The sequence below is a fragment of the Manihot esculenta genome, chromosome 1 (genome assembly GCF_001659605.2).
Source record: "Manihot esculenta cultivar AM560-2 chromosome 1, M.esculenta_v8, whole genome shotgun sequence".
NCBI classification, from domain to species: domain Eukaryota; kingdom Viridiplantae; phylum Streptophyta; class Magnoliopsida; order Malpighiales; family Euphorbiaceae; genus Manihot; species Manihot esculenta.
Window position 1 is genome coordinate 28,510,495 of NC_035161.2, and position 23,341 is coordinate 28,533,835.

A 23,341-nucleotide genomic window follows, 5' to 3' on the forward strand; every position below is an offset into this window, starting at 1 on the left:
TAGTATTAATTTCTTTAAATTTAGTTTTAAGATTTTAATATTAATTATAAATTAAATTATTTGTAAACTATTAAAATTAATATTAATAAAAACTCAATTTGTTTAAATTTATTTTCTAAATAATTTAAATTTAAATTTATTAATATTATTAAACTTAAGTTTAATTCGAATTTAAAAAAATTTTAATAAATTTCACTTGAATTTTTCAAAATTTAACTTAGCTCGTTTACGTTCAACTTCTTGATTTTTCTTTTTAATTTATTGATGAAAAGAGGAATATCTAAGCAACAGTCTAGCTAAGCTCCAAAATTTTGGGCCAAAATAAATTTAAATTATTTTTTACATTTTAAAAATTTTATTAAAACTTTCATATAAAAATTTATTAATGTATTTTATTTTTTAAATTAAAATTAAATAATAAAAAATAAATGATTTTATTAAAAAATATTTTTTAAAATTATTTTTCCCAAATAAATTGAGTATGATAAACTGTCAACTAAAATCCAATAACATCCGTAGAAATAGGGTAGCTGCAATAGAATATCCACCTAAAAATAAAATCTTCTCTTAAAATAAACCCTCATCAAACAAGTAGGATTTCAAGTATTTTCTCTCCAAAGTAGCAAAAACAGTACCAAAATAATATATATATATATATATATATATATATATGATTCAAGAAGAAACCACATTTACTCAAGGTGGAGAAAAGAGGAGGCCACGGATTTGACAATGAAAGAAAACTTAATATTGTAAAGAAGAAGACTAATTGAGATTGAGAGAGCTTTCTCTCTCTCTCTAAAAAATGGAGAAATCAAAATGTAAACTGAGGAAAATTGTGGGAAACTAGAGAAATCTTGTACGCTTTTTTTTTTTTTGGGGATCATTAAAGCATAAGTATGATGACTATTAAACTGAAAAACAATATGCTTTCTAATTTTAGATATCAAACCAAATATAAATCAATCAATGGAGCATGTGTTGTTAATTTTTCTTCAGAAGACATACCAACATACAAAGGAATGGCACGTTATATTGACTTTTTTTTTTTTTACCATGCAAGTAAGATGTATTAAATGATCCAAAAACAGTTTTTATCAAATCCAAAATTCATAGGAATCCAATACAGAGAAAATGAGCTCAATCCACACACGTAATCCAACCCAACCCAAAACCGCTGGAACCGCCCGGATGCATTCGATTCCACTGCATTCGGACACTATTTTCGCGCTGATAGCACACCGATCCTCAAACTAGTCAAGTATAATAATGAAGCCAACAAGCATCCGAAAAACAAATTTACAAGCTTAAACCAAAAAAAGGACCGGAAGAAAGAAACAAAATCTGAAACTTTGGCAATTACAGTAATCTCGAGTCACGTCAATACTTTTCTTAATATGCAAATTATTTTACTATTTTAAAGATTTTGCACCTATACACAGTAAATAGAAGGGTGTTTATGTTCAAGTAACCCATGGTGAACGAACAAAATGAAGATAAAACACAGACAAGCGTCTTCATTGGGTAAATGAGAATGTAATTTAAGTGAAGAGGTGCAATTTTTTGTTATCATATTCAATTTGGGACGATACAGTAAGAAATATTTTTCAGGGAGAAGGAAACAAAGGACAAGGCAAACCACAACAAGAAATAATCAGAGAATAACAAATCATAAAAGGAGGAAAATGTCTAAATGTATTATACGATAATTATCATAATATAAAAATCCAAATGCAAACGTGTTCCATGTCTGAAGCTGAAACGTTATTCAAAGGCATAACATATCAGAGGCGCATTTTATCATATACAACGATTACTCAGACCGACACTTCTCTGACCTACGCCTTTCCAACAAAGTGGCACCAGCTTTTGCCTCCTCTCAATTGGAGGCAACTTGCTCCATCAAATCCCTTTATTTATGCTTGCGATCCCTGTCCCTGTCCCTTTCTCTTTCTCTTTCTCTTTCTCTTTGCCCTCTTGAATGCTTCGCATCCTCTTCCCAGTCTGCCGGTGGTGGGGGCGAGGGCTCGTACCTCGATGGCTTCCTCTTGAAATGCCTTTCATCATCACTTGATTCGTAATCCATACTCTTCTTGCCTCCACCGCTGGCGGATACAGATGTGACCTTCACAGACGAGGAGTTATAGTCATCATAATATCCATTAACTGAGGATGAAGATTTGTGGTGAGCAGCAGATGCAGAGGTAGCACCAGCTACTGCAGCAGGAGCTTCCCCTGAGGAAGAGAGCTTGCGCTTCTTTGTGGCGAGCTCTTCTTCTGGAAAGCTAATGCGAGAGAAAACGCTTGCTTTCTGCTTGCGGTCTGCTATTGTTGATGAAGCTGGTTTAGTCGCTTCAGATGAAGCTTTTGCAGGGGGTTCAGAACGATGGTGGTGGTGGCGATGATGGTGATCGCGCTCACCTCTGTCTCGTTCTCGGTCATAATCGTAGTCGTGGTGGTCGCGATCTCTGTCACGGTCGCTTCTCTCGTGATCGGATTTTCTTTTAGAAGGGCGCGGAGGCAGTGGTGCTGGAGGTTCAAGGTCGCGGGCAGGAGAGGACCTCTCAGGTGGATGGCGGTGGTGAGGATGAAGATCGCCGCTTGATGGTTGGGGAATAGACTTCTGCACCAACAAAATGAATAAGAGTACCATTAGAATCAGAACGGCCCCATTCAATATACAATCACTTCTATCTTTTTACGATTACAAAGTCCAAAGCCCAACAAGAGGCCCATGACCTATTTTAGATATCAAGCCACTTTCTCCCCCCCGAACTAGAATGATAGCAGTTGCTAAACGCTCAAGTTTTTATGATTATAGCTCTTTAATTAAAACTCTTTTTTTTTTTTCAACCTTTGTTCTCCCTTATTTCCAAAAAGACCACAACAATTACTGCACTAACAACAGTTTCGAGTGCAATGTTCTCTCTATGATACCATTTGCCTCCCCTTCTTATTTCCAAATAATCAAAAATAAAAAGAAAATTATCATTTAACCGAATATCACAAAATTCACAATTGTTTTTACACCAAAAATCTTTTTAAATCCTCCTTTTATTTTTTTCAAGGAAAATAACGAACGAATAAGTAGAAGAGGGGGACGTCTTTGAAAAACAGAAACCATTTAACAGAAAAAGTTGAATAAATAGGTAATTACGATTTTCTTCCATCTCGTAGAGACGGCGAGAATTAGCTTTATCCAGTTACGGGACATTCACTTCTATGCCACATAATTTAGAAGCGCGAAGCGCATCTGGGATCCTCACATGTGAAATGTTACTTGAAAATAAAAATAATTTTTTAATTGAAAAAAAAAAAGTTGGCGGGACTCGGGAGGAAAGGACAAGGAGGCCTAAGTCTGTATCTCTAGCAGAATGCTCTGGCCAACAGACAGTTGCAGACGCATCCATGCGCTTCTCTCCCCCCATTGCCCACCGTTCGGTTACTGAGGCTGCAACGACAACTATGAAATTTCCAACTTAATTCCATGCAATGCGTGCACACACACACATATATATATATACATATTAAAAAAAAGATACTCTTCCCATTAATATTGCATCCAGAAACCCTATCAAATGAGAGATTTCCGGCTCTCTCTTCAGGAAGAACCAATTTTATGTTTCCCAATTTTTCTTTTAAACCAAAAGGGGGGGGGGGGGGGGGGCTTGTCCTGCTAGATTTTGCTCGAAACCATAGAAGATACCCGCTGCAGTACTCAGAAATATGACAGAAATGGAAATTTAAACAATAAAAAGGACATACAGATTTCATCGAAGAAATATCACCACTGCTGCTCACTTCCCTACTGAATTCCCGATCTCTAGGAAACTCCCTGCTGCAGATCAAATATAAACTATTCAATCATGTAACAAATAAAATTATTGCTAAAATCTCCAGATTATAACCAGAAACATCAAGCTATATTACCTTTCAGCTCGCCTTTCATTTTCACGCCGCCTCCTCAAATCAGCTTTCCGAGCCTCAAATTCCTCCCTGCTCATTGCTGGAGGCCCAGCATTCATACCCATTCCAAATTCTGAAAGATCCCTATGAAAGATACAAAGATAACATAGGAGAAACTAAACTAATCAGGTTTCAGAGTGAGGGTAGGGAACAAATCAAAATTTAAAATAAACAAATAAATTACACATACCTCTGTGGGGGTATAACAGGCATCATATAACCTTGTGCAGCAAAAGGGTCTGGAGATATCATGCCCCCAAATGGCATATCCATAGGGCCCAGTCCATAACCCATGAAGGGCATGGGACTGGCATAAGGATTCATATAACCTTCCATAGCAGGCTGCATGCCTCCCCAGTAAGGATTATAGGGAGAGGGTCCAAGAGGCATCATATAACTTTCAGCTGTGAGATCTTGAGGTGCTTTCCACAAATCTATGAATCATTGCCATTAATAAAAATAAATCTAATTAAATATTCGTAGGCACAATAAATCAACAGGCCTAACATAGTACATTAAAATAGGCAAATACTAAAGAAAAGCAAAAGACCCACCATTTGGAGGCATGCGAACCTTCTTCTTTTTCTTTTTCTTCGCTGACAAATCACAACACATCAAGTTAGACCACTATCCTGTTACAGTACCATGAATACAGGAAGCAGAGAGAATGGATCCAATCATGCTGTTTACAAGATAAAGTAGCAGATTACATGGCACCTCCCTTCTCATACACAAATGAATAGATTTAAGATAAATAATTACCTGCCTCACCAACAACCAGCTTCTGCTGCACTTCCTCCTCAGGCAGTGGAGCACTACATTGTGATGCTGGCTCCTTTACACTCATTGACTCATGGGTAGCCTCAGATACATCAGGCACTTTAGCAGTCCTCGGTTTCTCAGGGACTTGCTGTAGGATAACAACAGGCTTCTCCTCATCCACTTGTTCCTTCATATTTGCATTTGGGGTTTGTGTGTTACCAGCAAAGGGCTTCTGCTCTTCCTTAGAAGCAGCAGACTGCGTGGGTGATGGAACCTTAGGCTGTGGATTGCGAGCAGACTCCATATCTGAAGTTAGAAAAGGAAGTATGATATACATGCTAATAAGCATAACATGCATTTGTATACACACATGTACAAAAACAAACCTTGAACTTGAAAGGTGCTTCCTGCATTTTCAGCGCTACTGTTCCCAGATTCTAATATCCGGTTAATAGTATCCCTAAGTGTCTTATTTGGAAGAAGATCATCAGCAAGAATATTTGTCGCTCCACATACACACTTTGCATTTGAGATGATATAATCTCTTATACCTGGGTTGAATAGCATCAAGTTAGATGAAGATTGAAGAAACATGTTAAGCTGCTGAGATGAAGGAACCATATGATGTTCCACAATAAAGCAAGCCAAGGTCACGTCTTGCACGAATGAGGGGTTGTAGTGAAAAGTTTAAATTACTATTGGCTTCTAGATTTGCATTAGAAGAACAATTTGAAAACAGAAGACAAAAGTTAAACAGGGAATTCGAACTTACACTTATCACAAAAGCTCTTGAAACAACATTTGCTTGTTAGTACAGCATTTTTCATGACTTCCTTGCACAAAGGGCAGTGAAGCTCTGGTGGAAGATCTCCAACAGAGCGTGTAGAAGGCAAGCCCTCAATTTCTTTCTCAAAAGCAGCCCTGTTTAAGTTTGAGTTATTGGTAAATCACTTTTGCAACTGTATGGATGACATACAGGAATACAAACCATAGTCAACTTACTCATTAGGCTTCAAAACAGCAACTGCACCACTAGGTAATGCATATGAACCATCAGGTGTTGCCATTAGCATTGACTTTGGAATGCCAGTAGGAGGTTTTACTCTCTTGATATCATAGTTTGGATCACCATTTGTAGGACAATGCTGAATGAAATGCCCTGAAAAAGAAAAAAACAAATTAAATTTGCAGAGGCTTACAACACCAAGAAGCAATTGCTTTTACAAGTGAGGAAAACCTTTTAAAATATACATGTACATACCCGGTACCTTGCACCTGTGACATACATAGCCCTGTGGAGGCGTTTTCCTCTCCAATCCTAATCGACCTCAACAAGAGAAGCATTTGTTTTAATTTAAAATCAAACATTGGAAATAAATGTAGACAAAGCATAAACTGCTTGCGATGAATATTAAAATTAGTAGAGAATGCACACAGCAATCCACATATACACACACTTAAAAGATGTCCTTGGCTTTATGTAAATGACTAAATTCACCAAGCAAAGGCAATAGAATAATAACATATGCGGCATAAGAGAATCACCAAAGCCACGACCGCCCATTCTTCCACCAATACCCCTTCCGAAACCTCTACCAGGGCCAAATCCATCAGCTCCTTGACTACAAATCCAGGTGGAAATTTAACAGAAACAAAAAATTAATTTCCAAACATAGTAAGAATCAAAATATTATCAGAATACAACAGAAGCACATCTAACCGTTGCCAGTCCAAGGCTGGAGTATCAATCAAAGCCTTAATCTTGCTGTCTTCATCAGCCTTGTTTGCAGGGGGAGCATCAGGAACTGTATTGCTAGACTGAACTACTGGTGCTTCAGGAATTGCATACAAATCATTCCCAAACTCATCCCATTCAGTGTCTTCAGTCTGTAAGGTCAAATTATCACACAGCCTTGATAAAATTGCTATAGTGAAAACTAGCTGTACTGCAAGATAACTCAATTGAAATTTGAAATGCAAGGAAAAGTTAATGGCACTGAAGTTTACATATTTCATGGCAGATGAATCAGCTGCCATAAAACTACCCTTCTCTACTGGGGTATCCTCCACCTTGGTTTCCATCTTTGGCCTGAAAAATGTAACATGACCAAACTCATGGCAAGCCCTTAGGATTTGTTTCACTAGTACAATATGATCAACAAGATTAAACTAAGGACAGACTTTATTATCAGAGAAATAAGATTTCTATAATAAAAGAAATTTTTTTTCTCCTAATGGGAAAAAGAAAATGTAGATGCATTAACCAAATATTTGATGCTCTAAATAAACTTTATCTGGCATTGAATAAGCTACTTGAATGAATGAAAATTAAAGGTTTGAGATAGTACTCTTGCTCAGTAACAATGGGCATGCGAGGTCTTCCTGGAACCCGACGAATTAACACAGACGTATTTTTTGGGATTAACATTGCTTCATCAAGATATTCTGAAATTGCAAAAGAAGAACAATAAACCTATAAACACTGCAATGATAATGAATAAGGAAACCAAACCTAATCTTTCAAAACAAAATCCTGATAGTGGTGCCAGATACTTATTTTAGAAATGAAGTATCTGCCTAAACAAATGAACCCAGTAAATAGAGGTGAAGCAATTTGGTTCCACCATGTGCTGTCATGCAAGCACTCTGATGCAATAATTCCCACCGACTAGGCTCTGGAAAAAGACTAACCTAGATACCACAAATATGAATGCATATTATTCCTCGTTTATTTCTAAAAATTTCAAAATGCTCACCACTGCTTAACTCCAAATATTAAACGATGAGCAATAAGTTAAAGTGCCAGAGGCCAAGCCCTGAATCCAGTACTTTAGCCATTAACTTAAAAGGCAAAGAACAGAATTCTTATGGCTAAAGATGAATTAAAATAAATCAAGTAAGCAACTATCAGTAGTTAACCATCAAACTTAAAATACATTAATAAGTTTCATTGGTGATCGATTACACCTAGATAGAAGGAAACCAACCTTCATTGGTTTGGGCGTTAGTGACAACAAGGTCGAAGTCGGTACCCCTGCCCAAGTGCTTTGATTCAAATATTTTTTCTTTCAAAGTACCAACAGATATAAATGGACCGTCCATTGGTATTGAATCATAATCTCTTGCACTCTTAAACTTGTAATATACAGCCATTGGTTTTTGTCACTAAATCTTATAAAAAATTGAAAACCAAAATAATAGCACACAAAAGACCTAGATGAAATTGTATGCAATCAAAGGCCAACCAAAAAAAATGGCCTGATATTTAACTCAACAAAAATATATAACAGTACAAAGCTGAACAACTTTTTTCCTCTATCTTCTTCAAGTACTCAAGAAAGATTGATCAAACCAACAAATGAAGACTCTTCGATGCTACCCCCTTATTCAGTCTTGAAGTCCAACCGATTAACAATTATTTTGCTCTATGCAGAATAAAGGCCAAAAGGAGCCTTATGCCAGCAATAGCGGCCTGAAATTCATCGCATCCAAGAAATTCGTTCGGTTCCGGGCAAATCACTGGGAATTTCAAGGAGAATTGATAGATCGCACCAACAGGAGGAAAAAAACCCCAATCTTCAGTTTAGAAAGGGCCAAAATAGCGAACTCAGATAGAATTCCACCGATCCAAATCTTCAACAACCCATCCGATAAGCCAACACCGGGGAGAGAAAATCCTCCATCGCCGATTGAAAAAATCTCGAAAGATAGATATATATCACGACTTGAAGACTCTTCTTTCAGCGATGATAAATTGAAACATGAAATCTCCGTCAGAGAAAACCAAAAAATCTAGAGATTCAAAGATGTAGCTGAAGAATTTCAACTGATTGAGCGAGAACATGGAGTGGCAGCAATCATCGCGGGTTAGGGTTTGTAGAGCTGAAAGGGTCAGTTAAGGAGACAATAAGGGTTATCAGGAGTTACAAAAGAAGTAGAAGAAAGGTGCGCCATATTATATAGAAAAGATAAATGGTGTGATTAGCGGCGGTGCACGGGCTTGTGGCTTTGTTCGCCAATCGCTGTTAATAGATGCGTTGTTTTGGCATAGCGGCTCATGTGTTCGATTCTATCCCAAGAGGGTTAGTTTATGGATATTGGCTGTGCACGGTTTTGGGTCTGATAATTTATTTTTTAAAGGAAAACTTAATAATTATATTGAATGGTGTAGAATTTATATCTATTGGTTTGGTGAGTTTTAATTTTTTATTAAAAAGTGGATCAGAACTGTCTTAAAATCGCATCAAATAATAATTTTATATATTTATTTTTAAATGTTTTTATAATTTTTAATAAATTATATGTACTTACTTTTTGCTTGTTTATTGAAAAATATTCTTTAACATTTTGAACGTTCATAAAAATTAATAAATAAAAATATTTTTTATTAAAAAATATTAAAAATTTTAAAAAAATTCCTTTTATCATTTTTTGAATTTTAAAAATTTTATTTACATTATTATAGATGTATATTTATGTAAAATTATAAATATACTTTTATTTTTAAATTAAAATAAAAAATAAATATTTTTAAATTTTAGAGTAGGCGGAGACCTTAAAAGATTAGATTCTGTTTATTTTATAAAAAATATTTTTTATATTTTATAGTATTTAAAATATATAAAAAAAATTAATTAATAGGAATTATTCTTCTAATTAAAGAAAAATTAAATTATTTTAAGAAAAACAATTTTCTCTCTTAGAAAAATAAAATTATTTTTTAATTAAGATTTCTATATATAAATTTATTTATAATTTTTTAATTAAAATTAAATTATAAAAAGTAAATTATTTTATTAAAAAAATTATGAAAAATATTTTTAAATAAAATATAAGTTATTTTTTATAAATAAATGAAGTTAAATATTTTTTTTTAATTTATTTAAATGGCACATACTTTAGTTAAAATAATTTGTTATACATCAATAAATATAAACCAATGATGATAAAGATCTATATTGGTTAGTGGTGCATAATATGATATATTTTATTACTATTTGATGGTAGATAACAACAATACAAAATGAGTCATAAGCTGCTATTATAAAATAAGTCTATGATATAAGAATTAGGTGGATAGGAGATGTAATCCATCCCGGAGTAAGACTTGAACACCTTAACACCCGAGTTATCATAAAAAAATTCGCCTTTTCCTCAACAAAGTGAATTTTGACATGAAATTATTATTATCAAATACGGTCTGGTATATCTCCATTACGTATGAGATAGCGGGATTTTCATTTAAATAGCTAGCGATATCCTGTATAAAATAAACGGTCACATTACCACTAAATTATCAGTTTAATGCCATATTTATCTATATCTCTTACAATATAAAGATAGAAAAACTACAGAGACCAAAGTACGCTATTTTAAAATACTAAAACTCTAAGTATTTCATTATACTTTTTCTACTCGTCTAATTACCGACTTGAACGTTGGAGTGACTTCCGTGAGTATCCACCACCACCTCACGTTGTCTCCCTTACAGGTTCAAGTCAATCACTGTCCAGACCCATTCCAGCCATGTCATCAGTTTAGTCTCAATAATATCATTTGGGTTCATTGCCGGGAAATCCATTGAATTCTATTTGTTCATTGGATTGAAACCGGACTCTTGTTCCTTTCTCTTTTGGAAAAAAAAGAAGAAAGTAAAAGAGGATCTCTCTCTTCTCTGATCTCTCGAAATGGCCTGAATGGTACATGTTATTATGGAAGGACCTGATAAGGGCAATAGAAAAAATAAGCACGAGTCAAGGGATTTTGTAATACCCGGCTAGAGTTCGGCGTCGGAAGTCCTGTAGTCCGGTGGCATTTCTGATGTCAGACTCCTCTGGAAGGGTAAGGATTATGTTTTCCTATGTTTTGAAAGCGTTTTCATGTTTTAACGTGTTTAAAGAAGTAAGGTTTTGCAAGAAAAGCACCAAGGCAGAAAAGCCAAGGTTCGGCCGCTGAAGGTGACTTTCGGCCGCCGAACGTGCATGGCATTCGGGTTCTCATTCGGCCGCTGTAGTTGGTCTGGCCAGCCAACTATAAAAGGCCCTAGGTCGGTCAAATGGATAAGATTGTCTTTCCATTTGCACGAGCTGAGGTGAGACTTGATCTTCCTTGAGTGATTTATGTGTTTTCTCAAATCTTTCATGGTTTTGATGGATTTTCATGTGGTTTTGAAGTTTTGAGACAAAGAGTAAGGTTGTAAGCTTGGAGAGTTTCAGAAAATGTATGATCATGTATGGGATTTCATAGGTACACAGAGTTCACAGCAGGCTTGCTACTGGTCCCGGCGGCCTTAAGCCGATCTGGATCCTAGCGCCGGTAGCAGTTCGATTTCTGGGCTGTTACAGATTTCCTATCTTTCCATCAAGAGCCATGGGCCAAATAGGAGGTAAGGTTCGATTTTGTTGATAAGGTGGTAGGGTTCTTTCAAAACGATCCCCTAGTCATTAAGATCCTGCTGAACCGATACGAAGTAAGGCAGGTGCTTATGGATATAGGTAATTCTGTTAATCTTCTCATCTTAAATGTTTTCAATAAGTTAGACTTAGATAAAAATAACATTACTAGAGTTTTCTATCCTTTAGTAGGATTAAGAGACAAGATCGTGGCAGTATTGAGCACTATCAACCTCCCTTTGGTGTTGGGTGATGAGAGATATAGGCGGGAGATATACGCAGAATTTGCAGTGGTAGATATCCCATTTGCATATAACGTGATACTCGGCCATCCAATCCTAAACTGCCACGGTGTTATTATTAACATGGGTGCTATGTATCTTAAGCTTCTAGCTCCAAGAGATATAGCAGTGGTCTAAGGCCATCCGAGGTTAGTCAAAGAAGGTTACAGATACCCAACAGAAAGTTTAGAGAAAGCAACCATGTCTATTGACTTATTAAAAAAATCAAAATCACATGTAAAGCCAGAAGCGGCAGATCCGGTAGAGGAGGTCTAAATAGGAAAGGAGCGAAAGGTATAGTTCGGCACAGCATTAACCGGTAAAGTAAGGACTCGTCTAGTAGAATTGTTGAAAAACCAGGTGTCAACTTTCGCTTGGTCTCCAAAAGATGTAACAGGTGTAGACTCGGCTCTTATCACCCACAAGCTATCTATTGACAAGAGCGTCAAACTAGCCCAATAAAAGAAAAGAACGTTCATACCAGAGAGGAAACAGGTGATCAAAGAAGATGTTGATAAACTTTTGAGAACATAATTAATAAAAGAAGTACAATATCTCATATGGTTGGCCAGTGCAGTTTTAGTAAAAAAAGCTAATGAAAAGTGGAGAAATGCGTGTGGACTTCACCGACCTGAATAAAGCATGTCCAAAAAATCATTACCCTTTGTCATCCATCGATAGATTGGTGGACTCGACCTCGGGCCATGCGGTAGTCTCTTTCCTCAATGCCATATTGAGACATCACTAAATCATAATGGATCCCAATGACGCAGAAAAGACCACGTTTATAATAGACAAGGGAGTTTTTTGCTACAAGATAATGCCTTTTGGGTTAAAAAATATAGGAGCCACGTACCAAAGGTTGGTGTCAAGGATCTCTAAGGATATGGTGGGCCAACCATCAAAGTATATATCGATGATATAGTGGTTAAAAGCCGATCATTGGAAGAACATCTAGAAGATATCCGGAGGGTCTTTGATGTCCTGAACAAGGCGGGTATGAAACTGAACCCGAAAAAGTGCACCTTCGGAGTAAAGGCTGGAAAATTCTTAGAATATATCATCTCGAAAAAAGGCATAGAAGCTAATTCATAAAAGATCAGCATTATCCAAAACATGGAAGCACCCAAGACCATCCACGAGATACAAAAGCTAAATGGGTAAGTCACTACCCTGGGCCAATGTATATCATGTTCAGTCAGAAGGTGCCTCCCGTTCTTCAATGCCTTGAAAGGCAAAGGTAAGTTTGACCGGAGAAAAAGAGTGCGCAGAGGCCTTTGAAAGTTTAAAAATCTTTTTATCCTCTCCTCCATTGCTATGCTCGCCTGTCGAAATTGAAGTTTTATTCCTGCATTTGTCTGTGATGTAGGAAATAGTTTGCTCGGTGCTCATTCGTGAGAATAATGGGGAAGAAAGTCCAGTATATTATACCGGCCAAGTTCTGAAAGGGGCAGAGTTGAATTATCCTACTCTTGAAAAATTGGTATTTGCAGTACTCATATCAGCCATAAAGTTGCAGCCGTACTTCGAGTCACACACCATAGAAGTTAGAACCGATTATCATTTACGAAAGGCTTTACACAGATCAGAGTTGTCAGGATGGTTGTCCACCTAGGCATTAATATTATCAGCCTATGATATCAGGTATGTTCCTATAAAGGCCATGCAGGCCCAGGTCCTAGCCGATTTTGTGACAAAAATGACTCCAGTACTAGAACTCTCAAAGTCCTCTGAAGCAAGCATAAAAGAATGGAAAGTTTAGGCAGATGGAGCATGCGGAGCCAAGGGCGCAGGAATCGGGATCCTTTTGCAATCCCAAACCAACATAAAGCTTCGGTATGTTGTGAATCTTGCGTTTAAAGCCATCAATAATGTGGCTGAGTACGAGGCCGTAATAATGGCCCTAAGAATCGTCAAGGAGCTAGGTATCAAAAAATCAATTATTTTTAGTGACTCATAATTGGTTGTCAATCAGTGTCAGGGACAATTCAAGGTCCGAGAACTGAACCTCGTCAAATATTAGAAAAAGGTCTGATTCATAATGAAGGAAATTAAGGACGGATGAGGCAGTTGCGAACTTCACTAAGTGGCCAGAGGTAACAATGAAGAGGTGAATCTAGCCAAGAAGGCGGCGACGGGTGAATAGCACTTAATACAACCATTCCAGTTCGAGGAGTTGCACACTCCGGTGACAGAAATGGAAGAATCTCTCTCCATAGAAGAAGGAGAGTTATGGATAATGTCCGTGTATAAATTTTTGACCTATAATAATCTTCCAGCTGATAAGTTATTAGCCAAAAAGGTAATAAGAAAGTCTTTTAAGTATACATTAATTGATGGTTGGTTATACAGGATGTAATACCCGGCTAGACTCCGGTATCGGAATTTCTACCGTCCGGTGGAATCTCGATTGTCGAAAACCTCTAGAAGGGTAAAATCATGTTTTCATAAAATATTTTAATATATTTTGTGGTTTTAAGTAAGAAAGAAATTGGGTTTTAAATGAAAAAGACCATGGAGGCATTTCCAGGTTCGGCCGCCGAACCTCAAGTTCGGCTGCCGAACGTGGGATAGTTTAGGGGGGCACGTTAGGCTTCTAAATATGGCTCATGTTCGGCCGCCGAACATGCATGCGTTTTGGAGTCGCCTTCGGCTTCCGAAGGTGGCCTGGCTAGCCACCTATAAAAGGACCTATGGCCGAAAATGGGCGAGCTTTCTCCCCTATTTTCGGCCAACGGAGAGTCCATGCTCTCCCATAGTTGGTTTTGATGTTCTTACTCAAATCTTTCGAGTTTTAACAAGTTTTAACTTGGTTTTGAAGATTTTTTGAAGCTTAGAGCAATTTTGGAGCTTAGAGGTCCAAGGAGCTAGATTTCTCCCATCTCCAAGTTAGGATCGTCTTTCCTCTCGATCTTCAAGAGGTAAGCCTAGATCCTACCTTTCTGGAATGTTTTAAACAAGTTTTATGAAGTTTATGGGGTAGAAATGCATGTGTAAGTTAGTTGATTGCATGTTAGGGTTAATGTTGAGTTTATGAGTAATGTATGTTGTTTGAGTTGCCTTTTGTGTTTGTGTTGGGGTTTATGATAGTTTGAGACCCCTAAATGCTTATTTGCTTGTGTATGCTTGTTGTAGAATAGGTAAATGCATGTTTGAATGGTTTGGGAGGCAAAATGTGCATGTGGAGGCTGAGTTCTGCCCTTTGGAAGAACTCAGGTTTGGCAGCCGAAGGACTTTCGGCCACCGAACCTACCTGTGGAGGCCAGCCTTTGGCTGCCGAACTTTGCCCCCGAAAGTGGACTTTTGGCTCTGGAGGGGAGATTCGGCCGCTGAAGGTGCCGCCGAACATGCATGAGTTTCGGATCTGGAAGGAACCTTCGGCCGCCGAAAGTGCCGCCGAAGGTGCATGACTTTCGGCTCTAGAGGGACTTTTGGCCGCCGAACCTGCCGCTGAAAGTGCCCTGTTCAGCTTTCCTTTGCGTGTTTTCTATGATTTTTTTTTAAGGTGTTTTAGGGGGTTTTTGGGGAGTTGTTTAGAGTCATGTTCATGTATGTTTGGTCCCTCATTTGAGTCCACCGGTGTAGGTTCGGACCCGAGGAACTGAGGACCCCAGCAGTGAGATAGCTGCTCCAGTGTCTTGTCAGAGCTAGCCTGAGGTGAGTAGAATGGACTTTTATTTTCAAAGCAAATAAATAAATTTGAGCATGTTCATGCATCACGAATGCCATGTGATATATTAGGTTGTTTGCATTAAAATTCACGAATATGTTGCATTACATAATATGATGATGATGTGGATGAATATTGAGTGATCCTTTAGCCCTCCCTATGATATGATATGATATGGTGATGATACGGTATGAGAAGACCAGTGAGGCCCATTCTACGCCCCTGGCACTATGTAAGAGAAAGACCAGTGAGGCCCATTCTATGCCCCTGGCATTTAGGAATGTTATGTATGTTAATGTAAGAAAAAGACCAGTGAGGCCCATTCTACGCCCCTGGCACATTGGAATGCTATGTAGAGGGCTATTGGTGACAAGTTCATTCTTGATGTGATTTGTCTGTGACATGATGCATTCCATGATAGTATATGTTTTAAATGTTTTTACTATTCTACTCACTGGACTCTAGTAGCTCACCCCATTCCCTTAATCCCCCAGGTTTGTAGGTACGGGCTAGATCAGAATGTCAGCAAGAGTAAAGTCAAGTTTTATGTAATAGCTAGATGTGGATATGAAAATGATGTAATGTGATGTATAGTTCAGTAATGTAATGTAATGATGTTTATTGAGGTTTAGAGTTGTGCTTGATCCTAGTATGTAAAGTTAATCCCTTTTTGATACATGATCTTTTTAATGAAAGGTTTTAATGATGTTTATGTAAACCAAGTTTAATGTATGATATGTTACCCCATTGGAACATTTGACGAGGGCTCCAGTGTGGGGTTTTATGATTATGAGTTGTGCATGCACAGGTTGAGCTCGGTAAAAGAAAGAAAAAGTTTAATATTTTATGTATATGTTTGATCATGTATGGGATTTAACAGGTACACAGAATGTATGTTAGGCTTGCTACAGGTCCCGGCGGCCTTAAGCTGATCTGGATCTGATGACCGTGAGATTTCTTCGTCCAAATCAGAGATGAGGCCTACGATATCGGCCCATCACTCAGATACCTTCGAGCCCTTAGTATGAACAAGGTCTGGTTCATTCAAATGATAAGGCCGGGCTCTTTCCTGGCGCGCCTCAACCGGGCCGGCCCATTCTCCAGTTCCGAAGGGGAGCCCCCTTTAGCCCAATTTCGTCCCCTTCATCCGGCCCAGTCTAGCCGGCCCAACCAGAAACCCAGAGTAAGACCTATTCGTTCATCTTGCTGACCCGCCCGTCCGTGTTCTAAAAGGATCAGAGGCCATTATGCATGGGGCAGAGATCTGATTCCTTCGTACGTCCGTATCAGCGTGGCAGGGACAGGTGGTCTATTGATATTCGTTCTATCGGCACGTCACTAGCGGACAAAAGGAAACCTATAAAAGGAGAAATACTCTCTTCTAGGTTTAAGCTTTTTCTAAATTTTACAGAGCCCATTGTAAAAACCCTATTTCTCTGGATCTCAGATCATCAATTGGAGCCGTCTGTGGGAAACGAGGTTGATCTTTTCATCACCGGAGTTTCCATTCTTTCAAAACCCACTGAGATCCACAATGGCTAACCCCACTGAAAACAATAGCACCCACAACGACCTGAACTCTGCCCAAGAAGGATAGCAGTTCTCTTTTTCTAGTCCTACGACTACCAATAACCAACCACCCATTTCTTTCAACCCTTCGCCAAGCTTGACAGGGAACGCGCCCGCAGTGGCCTTGTCTAACCAGGACCTCCAAACTATCGCATTCCAGCTACAAAGCACCACCCACTGGTTGGGGCAGATAATGCAGCAAAGGGGCCTTGGCACCCCAGTAAACGCACATCCGGTGGTAGAAGAACCCCGTTCAAATGAGCCCCGACCAACCCATAACCACCTGCAAACCGACAACCGTGACATTGGAGAAAGAGAGAAGAGAATCGGGGGAGACGAAGAACCGGAGGCTCGAGTTCATGGGAGAAGGGTGAGGGAAATGATAGAAAATGACGAAGCCGACAGCTATTCTGCCGGAACCACCAGGGAAACAGGAGATGAAGCAGAGGGGGAGGAATATCGCCTAGAAAAGAGATCCAGGCAGGAGGATGATAGCGTAGACCAAAAGCTGCAAAGACTGAAAGAGCAGCTTTTGATCGAGCTGAGAACAAAGGAGCAAAACCAAACTCTCCTGCCTGCCTCTTCTCCTTTCTCGAAATGGGTGCAGCAGGAGACCGTACCTAAGAAGCCTATGGCTGCCTACGATGGAACTGGAAACCCCCGAGAACATGTCCTTAACTACAAGTCTTTCATGGAGCTACAGACTTTGTCAGATGCTTTAATGTGCAAGGTATTCCCAACGACATTATCAGGCCCAGCAAAAGCATGGTTTAATAACCTGGAGGCTGGGAGCATCAACAGTTTCGGAGACTTGGCCACTCGTTTCATCAGTCGCTTCATCGCTGGTGTCCCCGCCGATAGGAAAACGAGCTACTTGGAAACAATCAGGCAAAGGGGAGAGGAGTCGCTCAGGGAATATGTCGCTCGTTTCAATACAGAAGCCCTCCAGATCCCCGAACTCGACGAAGGAAGGGCAGTAGAGGCCATGCAGAAGGGGACAACCTCCGCCGAGTTCTTTGGCTCGTTAAGCAGGAAGCCTCCGACCTCACTGGCTGAGTTGATGAAGCGGGCCGAAAAGTACATAAGGCAGGACGATGCCTTGGTAACAAGCAGGTTTGCTAGGGGGCTGACATATAAGGGAAAAGCACCGGAGGAAAAAAGGTTAGAGAAACACGAGAGAAAGCACGGTAGAAGGCCTGAGCCCTATAAACAGCCTTGGGAGCGCAGAGATCAGAGACCCCTCCCTTCTCAGGACCCAGTACAAAGATCACGGCCCTCCTGGGTCCCGGAGAAGCCGACCCCACTCAACGCCTCAAGGGCCGAGGTACTCATAGCCGTACAAGATAAGGAGTTCTTACAGTGGCCCAAGCCCCTAAAAGCTGAGGCAGACCAATGAAATCCTGACAAGTACTGCCAGTACCATCGCACGCACGGCCACGATACCAATAACTGTTTTCAGTTAATTGCTGAAATCGAGAGATTAATAAAGAGGGGTCACCTCAAGAATTTCGTAAAGAAGCCGGAAGGGCAAAGGCCTCCACCGACTTCGACAGTCCAAACGCCGCGAAGAACGGGAGCCAACCTCGCAAATGATGGGTCCAGCGGAACCATCCATATGATTGTAGGAGGCACGGGGGGTCGGATGAGCCGAAGGGGGAAAAAGAGGAGCAGAGAAGAAGGAAGCAGTAGCGCCGAGGTCATGCAAGTCGTTGAACACTCTTCAACAACCATCTCTTTCTCCTCGGAAGACGCTCAAGACATTCAGATGCCCCATGATGATGCCCTCGTCATTGAGGCCATCATCCACAACTATAAGGTAAAGAAGGTCCTAGTGGACGATGGAAGCAAAGTGAATCTGCTGCCCTACCGAGTCTACCAGCAGATGGGTATTCCTGAAGAGCAATTAAGCCGAGACCAGGCCCCGATTAAAGGGATAGGAGGAACGCCAGTGACGGTGGAAGGAAAGGTAAAGCTAGCCCTTACTCTGGGAGAAGCCCTTAGGACTCGCACCCATTATGCAGTGTTTCTGGTAGCTAAACTCCCCCTGAGCTACAACGCGATCCTGGGAAGACCTGTGCTGTTTGATTTTGAGGCTGTCACCAGTATCAGATACTTAGCAATGAAGTTCCCCACAAAAGCAGGAGTGGGTACAGTTCGAGGAAGTCAAGAAGAAGCAAAGGCAGTGTACTTGGCTACCGTAGCGGAGCCGAGCTCAGCAGAGGAAAGGATGGATTCAGAAGTCCTAAAGGTCCGAGATGAGAAAACGGAGGCCAGGACAGAGCCGGTGGGAGAGCTGGAGACTTTCTCCTTGTCAGAAACAGAAACAGACAAAGCCTTCAGTCTCAACGCCGGCCTCACTAAGGAGCAGAAAGCCGAGGTGATGTCCTTGATTCGAGGTCATGCATCAAGCTTCGCCTGGAAGCCTTCGGACATGCCTGGAATTGACCCCGAGGTGATGACCCATAGATTGAATGTTCTCCCTGAGGCCAAACCGGTAAAGCAGAAAAATAGGGTAGTAGGAAGGGAGAAGCAACAGGCCACCAAGGAGGAAGTACAGAAATTAGAGGAGGCAGACTTTATTAGAGAAGTTATGTACCCACAGTGGCTGGCCAATCCTGTATTAGTCAAAAAAGCCAATGGCAAATATAGGATGTTCATAGACTTTACTGATCTAAATAAGGCCTGCCCTAAAGATTGTTATCCCCTCCCTGATATTAATAAAATGGTCGACTCTACGGCCGGTTTTGATTACATGTCGTCTTTGGATGCAATGTCTGGTTATCATCAAATCCCAATGTACAGGTCGGATGAAGAGAAGACCTCATTCATAACCGAGGATGGGACTTACTGTTACAGAGCTATGCCGTTCGGGCTGAAAAAAGCTGGGGCAACCTACCAAAGACTGATAAATAAAATCTTCAAGAATCAAATTGGCAGAAACGTCGAAGTATATGTGGATGATATGGTGGTAAAAAGCCTAACTTTCCAACAGCATATGGCAGATTTGAAGGAGGTATTTGGGGTATTAGATCAGTACAGAATGAAGCTGAATCCCGCAAAGTGCGCTTTCTTCATCAGAGGAGGGAAATTCCTGGGATACATGGTAAGTGGGAAAGGCATCGAGCCCAACCCGGAAAAAGTAGAAGCTATACTGAATATGGCAGAACCAACCTGTGTAAGGGACATCCAGAAACTGACCGGAAGAGTAGTGGCACTCAATCGATTCATGTCACGGTCGGCAGAAAAGTGTCTACCGTTCTTCAGAAAGTTAAGGAAAGTGCCAAACTTCGAATGGACAAAAGATTGTCGTGAAGCCTTCAAAGAACTCAAAAGTTATCTCAGCTCGCCTCATGTGCTCAGTAGTCCCATAGAAGGTGAGGAACTTCTGATATACCTGGCAGCCTCCGAGCAGGCAGTCAGCGCCGTACTGGTAAGAGTGGAAGAAGGAGAGCAGAAGCCTGTGTTCTATGTCAGCAAGGTGCGTAAAGATGCCGAGGTTAGATATCTGAATATTGAAAAGATAGCGTATGCTCTACTGCTGGCTGTCCGGAAGTTTAGGGTTTACCTGGAAAGCCACCAAGGGATTGTCGTGACAAATCAACCCCTGAAGAAGATCTTACAAAGGTCGGAGACTTCGGGTCGGATGTTAGCTTGGTCTGTGGAGATCGGTCCTTATTGCCTAGAGTATCGACCTCGGACAGCTATAAAGTCTCAGGCCCTCGCTGACTTCATAGCGGAGTGCACATTCGATGAGAAACAAGGAGAATCGTCCTCAGAAACGACGAGGAAAGAAAGAAAGGAAGAACTCTCCCAGAACTTCAATTGGAAGTTATATGTAGATGGGGCTTCAGGCGCTGGAGGCAGCGGCGCTGGAATAATGCTTAAGGGGCCCGGAGAGTTCAAGGTTTGCTACGCCCTACGTTTGGGATTCAAAGCCTCCAATAATATAGCAGAGTATGAAGCCCTAATAAACGGAATGCTGGTCGCACTAGAAGTGGGGGCAATTGACCTCGAGGTGAATAGTGACTCACAACTAGTAATCAATCAAGTAACTGGGGCATATCAAGCCAGGGATCCAACCATGCAGAATTACCTAGCAAAGGTGAAAGCAATAGAGGTCGAGCTCACGGATCGAGGAGTTGTTGTCAAATTTCAAAGAATACCTCGAGAAGAAAATGAAGAAGCAGACTTGCTCAGTCGGTTAACTAAAGAAGAATTAGAACAGCTCCCCGATGAGGTATACATACAACATGTCAATACACCTGCCTTTAGTGAAACAAACATGGTTTTGCAGGCAGAACAAACCCAGACTTGGATGACCCCGTACCTGGAATATTTAGAGAAAGGAAAGCTCCCCGAAAACAAGGAAGAAGCAAGGAAAATAGCCGCCCGAGCAGCTAACTACCAGGCGGTACGGAGGACCCTATACCGAAGAGGAAAATCCAGCCCGTGGCTCCGGTGCGTGAGTCCGGAAGAGGCATTAAAGGTTATGGAGGAAATACATAGAGGAACGTGCGGAGTTCATGAAGGAGCGGGAACATTGGCCAATAAGATATTCAGGCAAGGATATTACTGGCCCACTGTAAAAAAAAGAAGCAAAAGAGTTCGTCAGCAGGTGCAATGTATGTCAGAGGTTCGCCAATGCCATCAATGTCCTGGCCGTTCCTCAGTCCAGCATATCCAGTCCATGGCCATTCTCACAATGGGGAATAGACATCCTGGGACCTTTTCCCAAAACCACGGGGCAGAAAAAGTTCGTGGTGGTGGCTGTGGATTACTTCTCAAAATGGCCGAAGGCAGCAGCAGTACCCACGATCACAGCTCGACAGATGATAGACTTAGTATGGGATCATATTATCTGCAGATTTGGCATACCAAGGGTACTTATCTCAGATAATGGCAGGCAGTTTGATTGCAGCACTTTCCGAGCGTTTACGGCGAACATGGGAATATGGCATAAATTCTCCTCAGTGGCTCATCCTCAAACCAACGGCCAGACAGAGGTTACCAACCGAGCCATCCTCCAAGGATTGAAAAAACGACTGGATGGGGCAAAAGCAAATTGGGCAGAAGAGCTCAACAGCATTCTATGGGCACTGCGAACTACCCCCAGAACATCCACTAAGGAAACGCCTTTTGCACTCGCATTCGGTACTGAGGCCGTAGTCCCAGTCGAGCTACAAGTTCCTACACATCGAGTTCAGTTCAATAGTGAAAGCACAAACGAAGACAAGTTAAGAAGCAACCTGAATGCTCTTGAGGAAGTCAGGGAGAAAGCTCAAGTTCGAACTGCCGCGTATCAGCAAAGAGCTGCCCATTACTATAATCAACGGATTAGAGAAAGAAGCCTGAAGGTAGGAGATTTGGCCCTAAGAAATCTAGAGGCTACGGGAAAACGAGCGGCAGTAGGAAAGCTAGCACCGACCTGGAAAGGCCCATTCAGAATAGCTAAAGTGGTCAAACCAGGAGTATATCGAATTGAGGATATGCAGGGAAACCCTGAACCTCACGCCTGGAATATCCAGCATCTTAAAAGGTATTTTCCTTGAAATGTTATTAAGTACAAAAGATAGATTGTATTTCAAAACAAAGCAATAAAATAGATGTTGTTATGATCCAATCTCTTTCTTTTACTATAAAATCACATTGCTACTTTCAAACCTTCAAAAAAAAAAAAAAAAAAAAAGAAGAAGAAGAAGACCGGGATCCCCAAGATCTCCCGGGACAACAAAGAAGATCGGGATCCCCAAGATCTCCCGGGACAACAAAGAAGACCGGGATCCCCTAGAACTTCCGGAACAACGAGAATGGGCGACGAAGGTTTTAATAACCTCCCGGAGCGAAAACTCCCAATATCACGCGTCGGCACAACTCATAAAATATAGTTCCAATCTCATGAGAAAGCACGCGCGAAGCACAATCACCAAGAGCACCACAACATCATGCCGACCTCAAAAACTGAGCTCGGAAGGGTGAAAAAGTTCAGCCGAGGAACATCATATGCGGCATCGACCTCGAGAGGTCCAGACCGCAAAGAGCTCGAAAAACACTCAGGGGCACAAGAAGCATCCGGGGCTATAGGCATAAAAGCCTAAGCAAATAACCAAGGACCGAATCCCCAGCTCGGCTAAAACTGCAGTAGGGAACACTCGGACAGAAGGAAGCTCAATGTGGAAGGAACAACAGAAAACAGAAGCTCGAACCAGTCTGCTACACACAGACATTTGGCAAAAATAACCCAAGAAGAGGGAAAACGACAACGGCCGAACTCCCCTCCCAGTCGCGCATACAGACTAAGTTACACCGACTGACAAAAACCACCCTGCGAGGGACCAGACCTCTGAGCTCACAAATAAAGTGGCGGAATAAGATTGCCTAAACCAAAACTGTGCAAGTTTAAATGAAATATAGAAATTTACTCCCTCAATCTTTATGTAATAAATATTGAGGCAGTAAAGGGGGCAACCCAAGGAACATTTAGAGGCATGAATAGATAAAACCTCAGCTCCAGTTCCTGTCAAAACAAGGCTAAAGGCAGAAAGATCAACCTTGTCCATCATTACGACAGAGCTCACGAGTACGACTAGTCTAGCTCGGAAAAAAGTAAGTCAAAAGCTCAGTTGACTGAATGAACTCTAGCTTGGAATGATTAAAGGGGCAGGAAGGAGAAAGCAATACAACAGATCCTTCGGGAAAAGTTA

General features: G+C 40.7%; 1 protein-coding gene across 6 annotated transcripts; it reads right to left on the reverse strand.

Moving 5' to 3' along the window:
* Positions 1-1,674: 1,674 nt before the first annotated feature.
* LOC110629231 (E3 ubiquitin ligase PQT3-like) lies at positions 1,675-8,809 on the reverse strand. 6 transcript variants are annotated; one of them, XM_043956430.1, is made up of 15 exons: positions 7,716-8,809; positions 7,077-7,173; positions 6,736-6,817; positions 6,449-6,615; positions 6,274-6,350; positions 5,990-6,046; positions 5,731-5,887; positions 5,501-5,649; positions 5,115-5,279; positions 4,729-5,034; positions 4,521-4,562; positions 4,157-4,400; positions 3,931-4,050; positions 3,766-3,856; positions 1,675-2,623 (listed from the first exon to the last, which is right to left on the reverse strand). In XM_043956430.1, the coding sequence occupies exons 1-15, from the start codon at positions 7,879-7,881 to the stop codon at positions 1,913-1,915; spliced, it is 2,631 nt and encodes an 876-aa protein (XP_043812365.1). In that variant the 5' UTR covers positions 7,882-8,809; the 3' UTR covers positions 1,675-1,912. The 6 variants fall into 6 exon arrangements, with proteins under 6 accessions (XP_043812365.1, XP_043812362.1, XP_021631851.1 ...); XM_043956427.1 differs by having other exon boundaries at positions 5,990-6,055; XM_021776159.2 differs by having other exon boundaries at positions 3,766-3,835; positions 7,716-8,807.
* Between the last annotated feature and the right edge of the window lie 14,532 nt (positions 8,810-23,341).

What these genes read in the sequence shown, in the direction of transcription:
- LOC110629231 (XM_043956427.1), bottom strand. Translation starts at nt 7,881, where the DNA reads ATGGCTGTATATTACAAGTTTAAGAGTGCAAGAGATTATGATTCAATA. An exon ending in CCCATTGTTACTGAGCAAGA is followed by an intron (nt 6,818 to 7,076) that starts GTACTATCTCAA and finishes TACATTTTTCAG; the next exon opens with GCCAAAGATGGAAACCAAGG. An exon ending in GCTGGTTGTTGGTGAGGCAG is followed by an intron (nt 4,563 to 4,728) that starts GTAATTATTTAT and finishes GTGATTTGTCAG; the next exon opens with CGAAGAAAAAGAAAAAGAAG.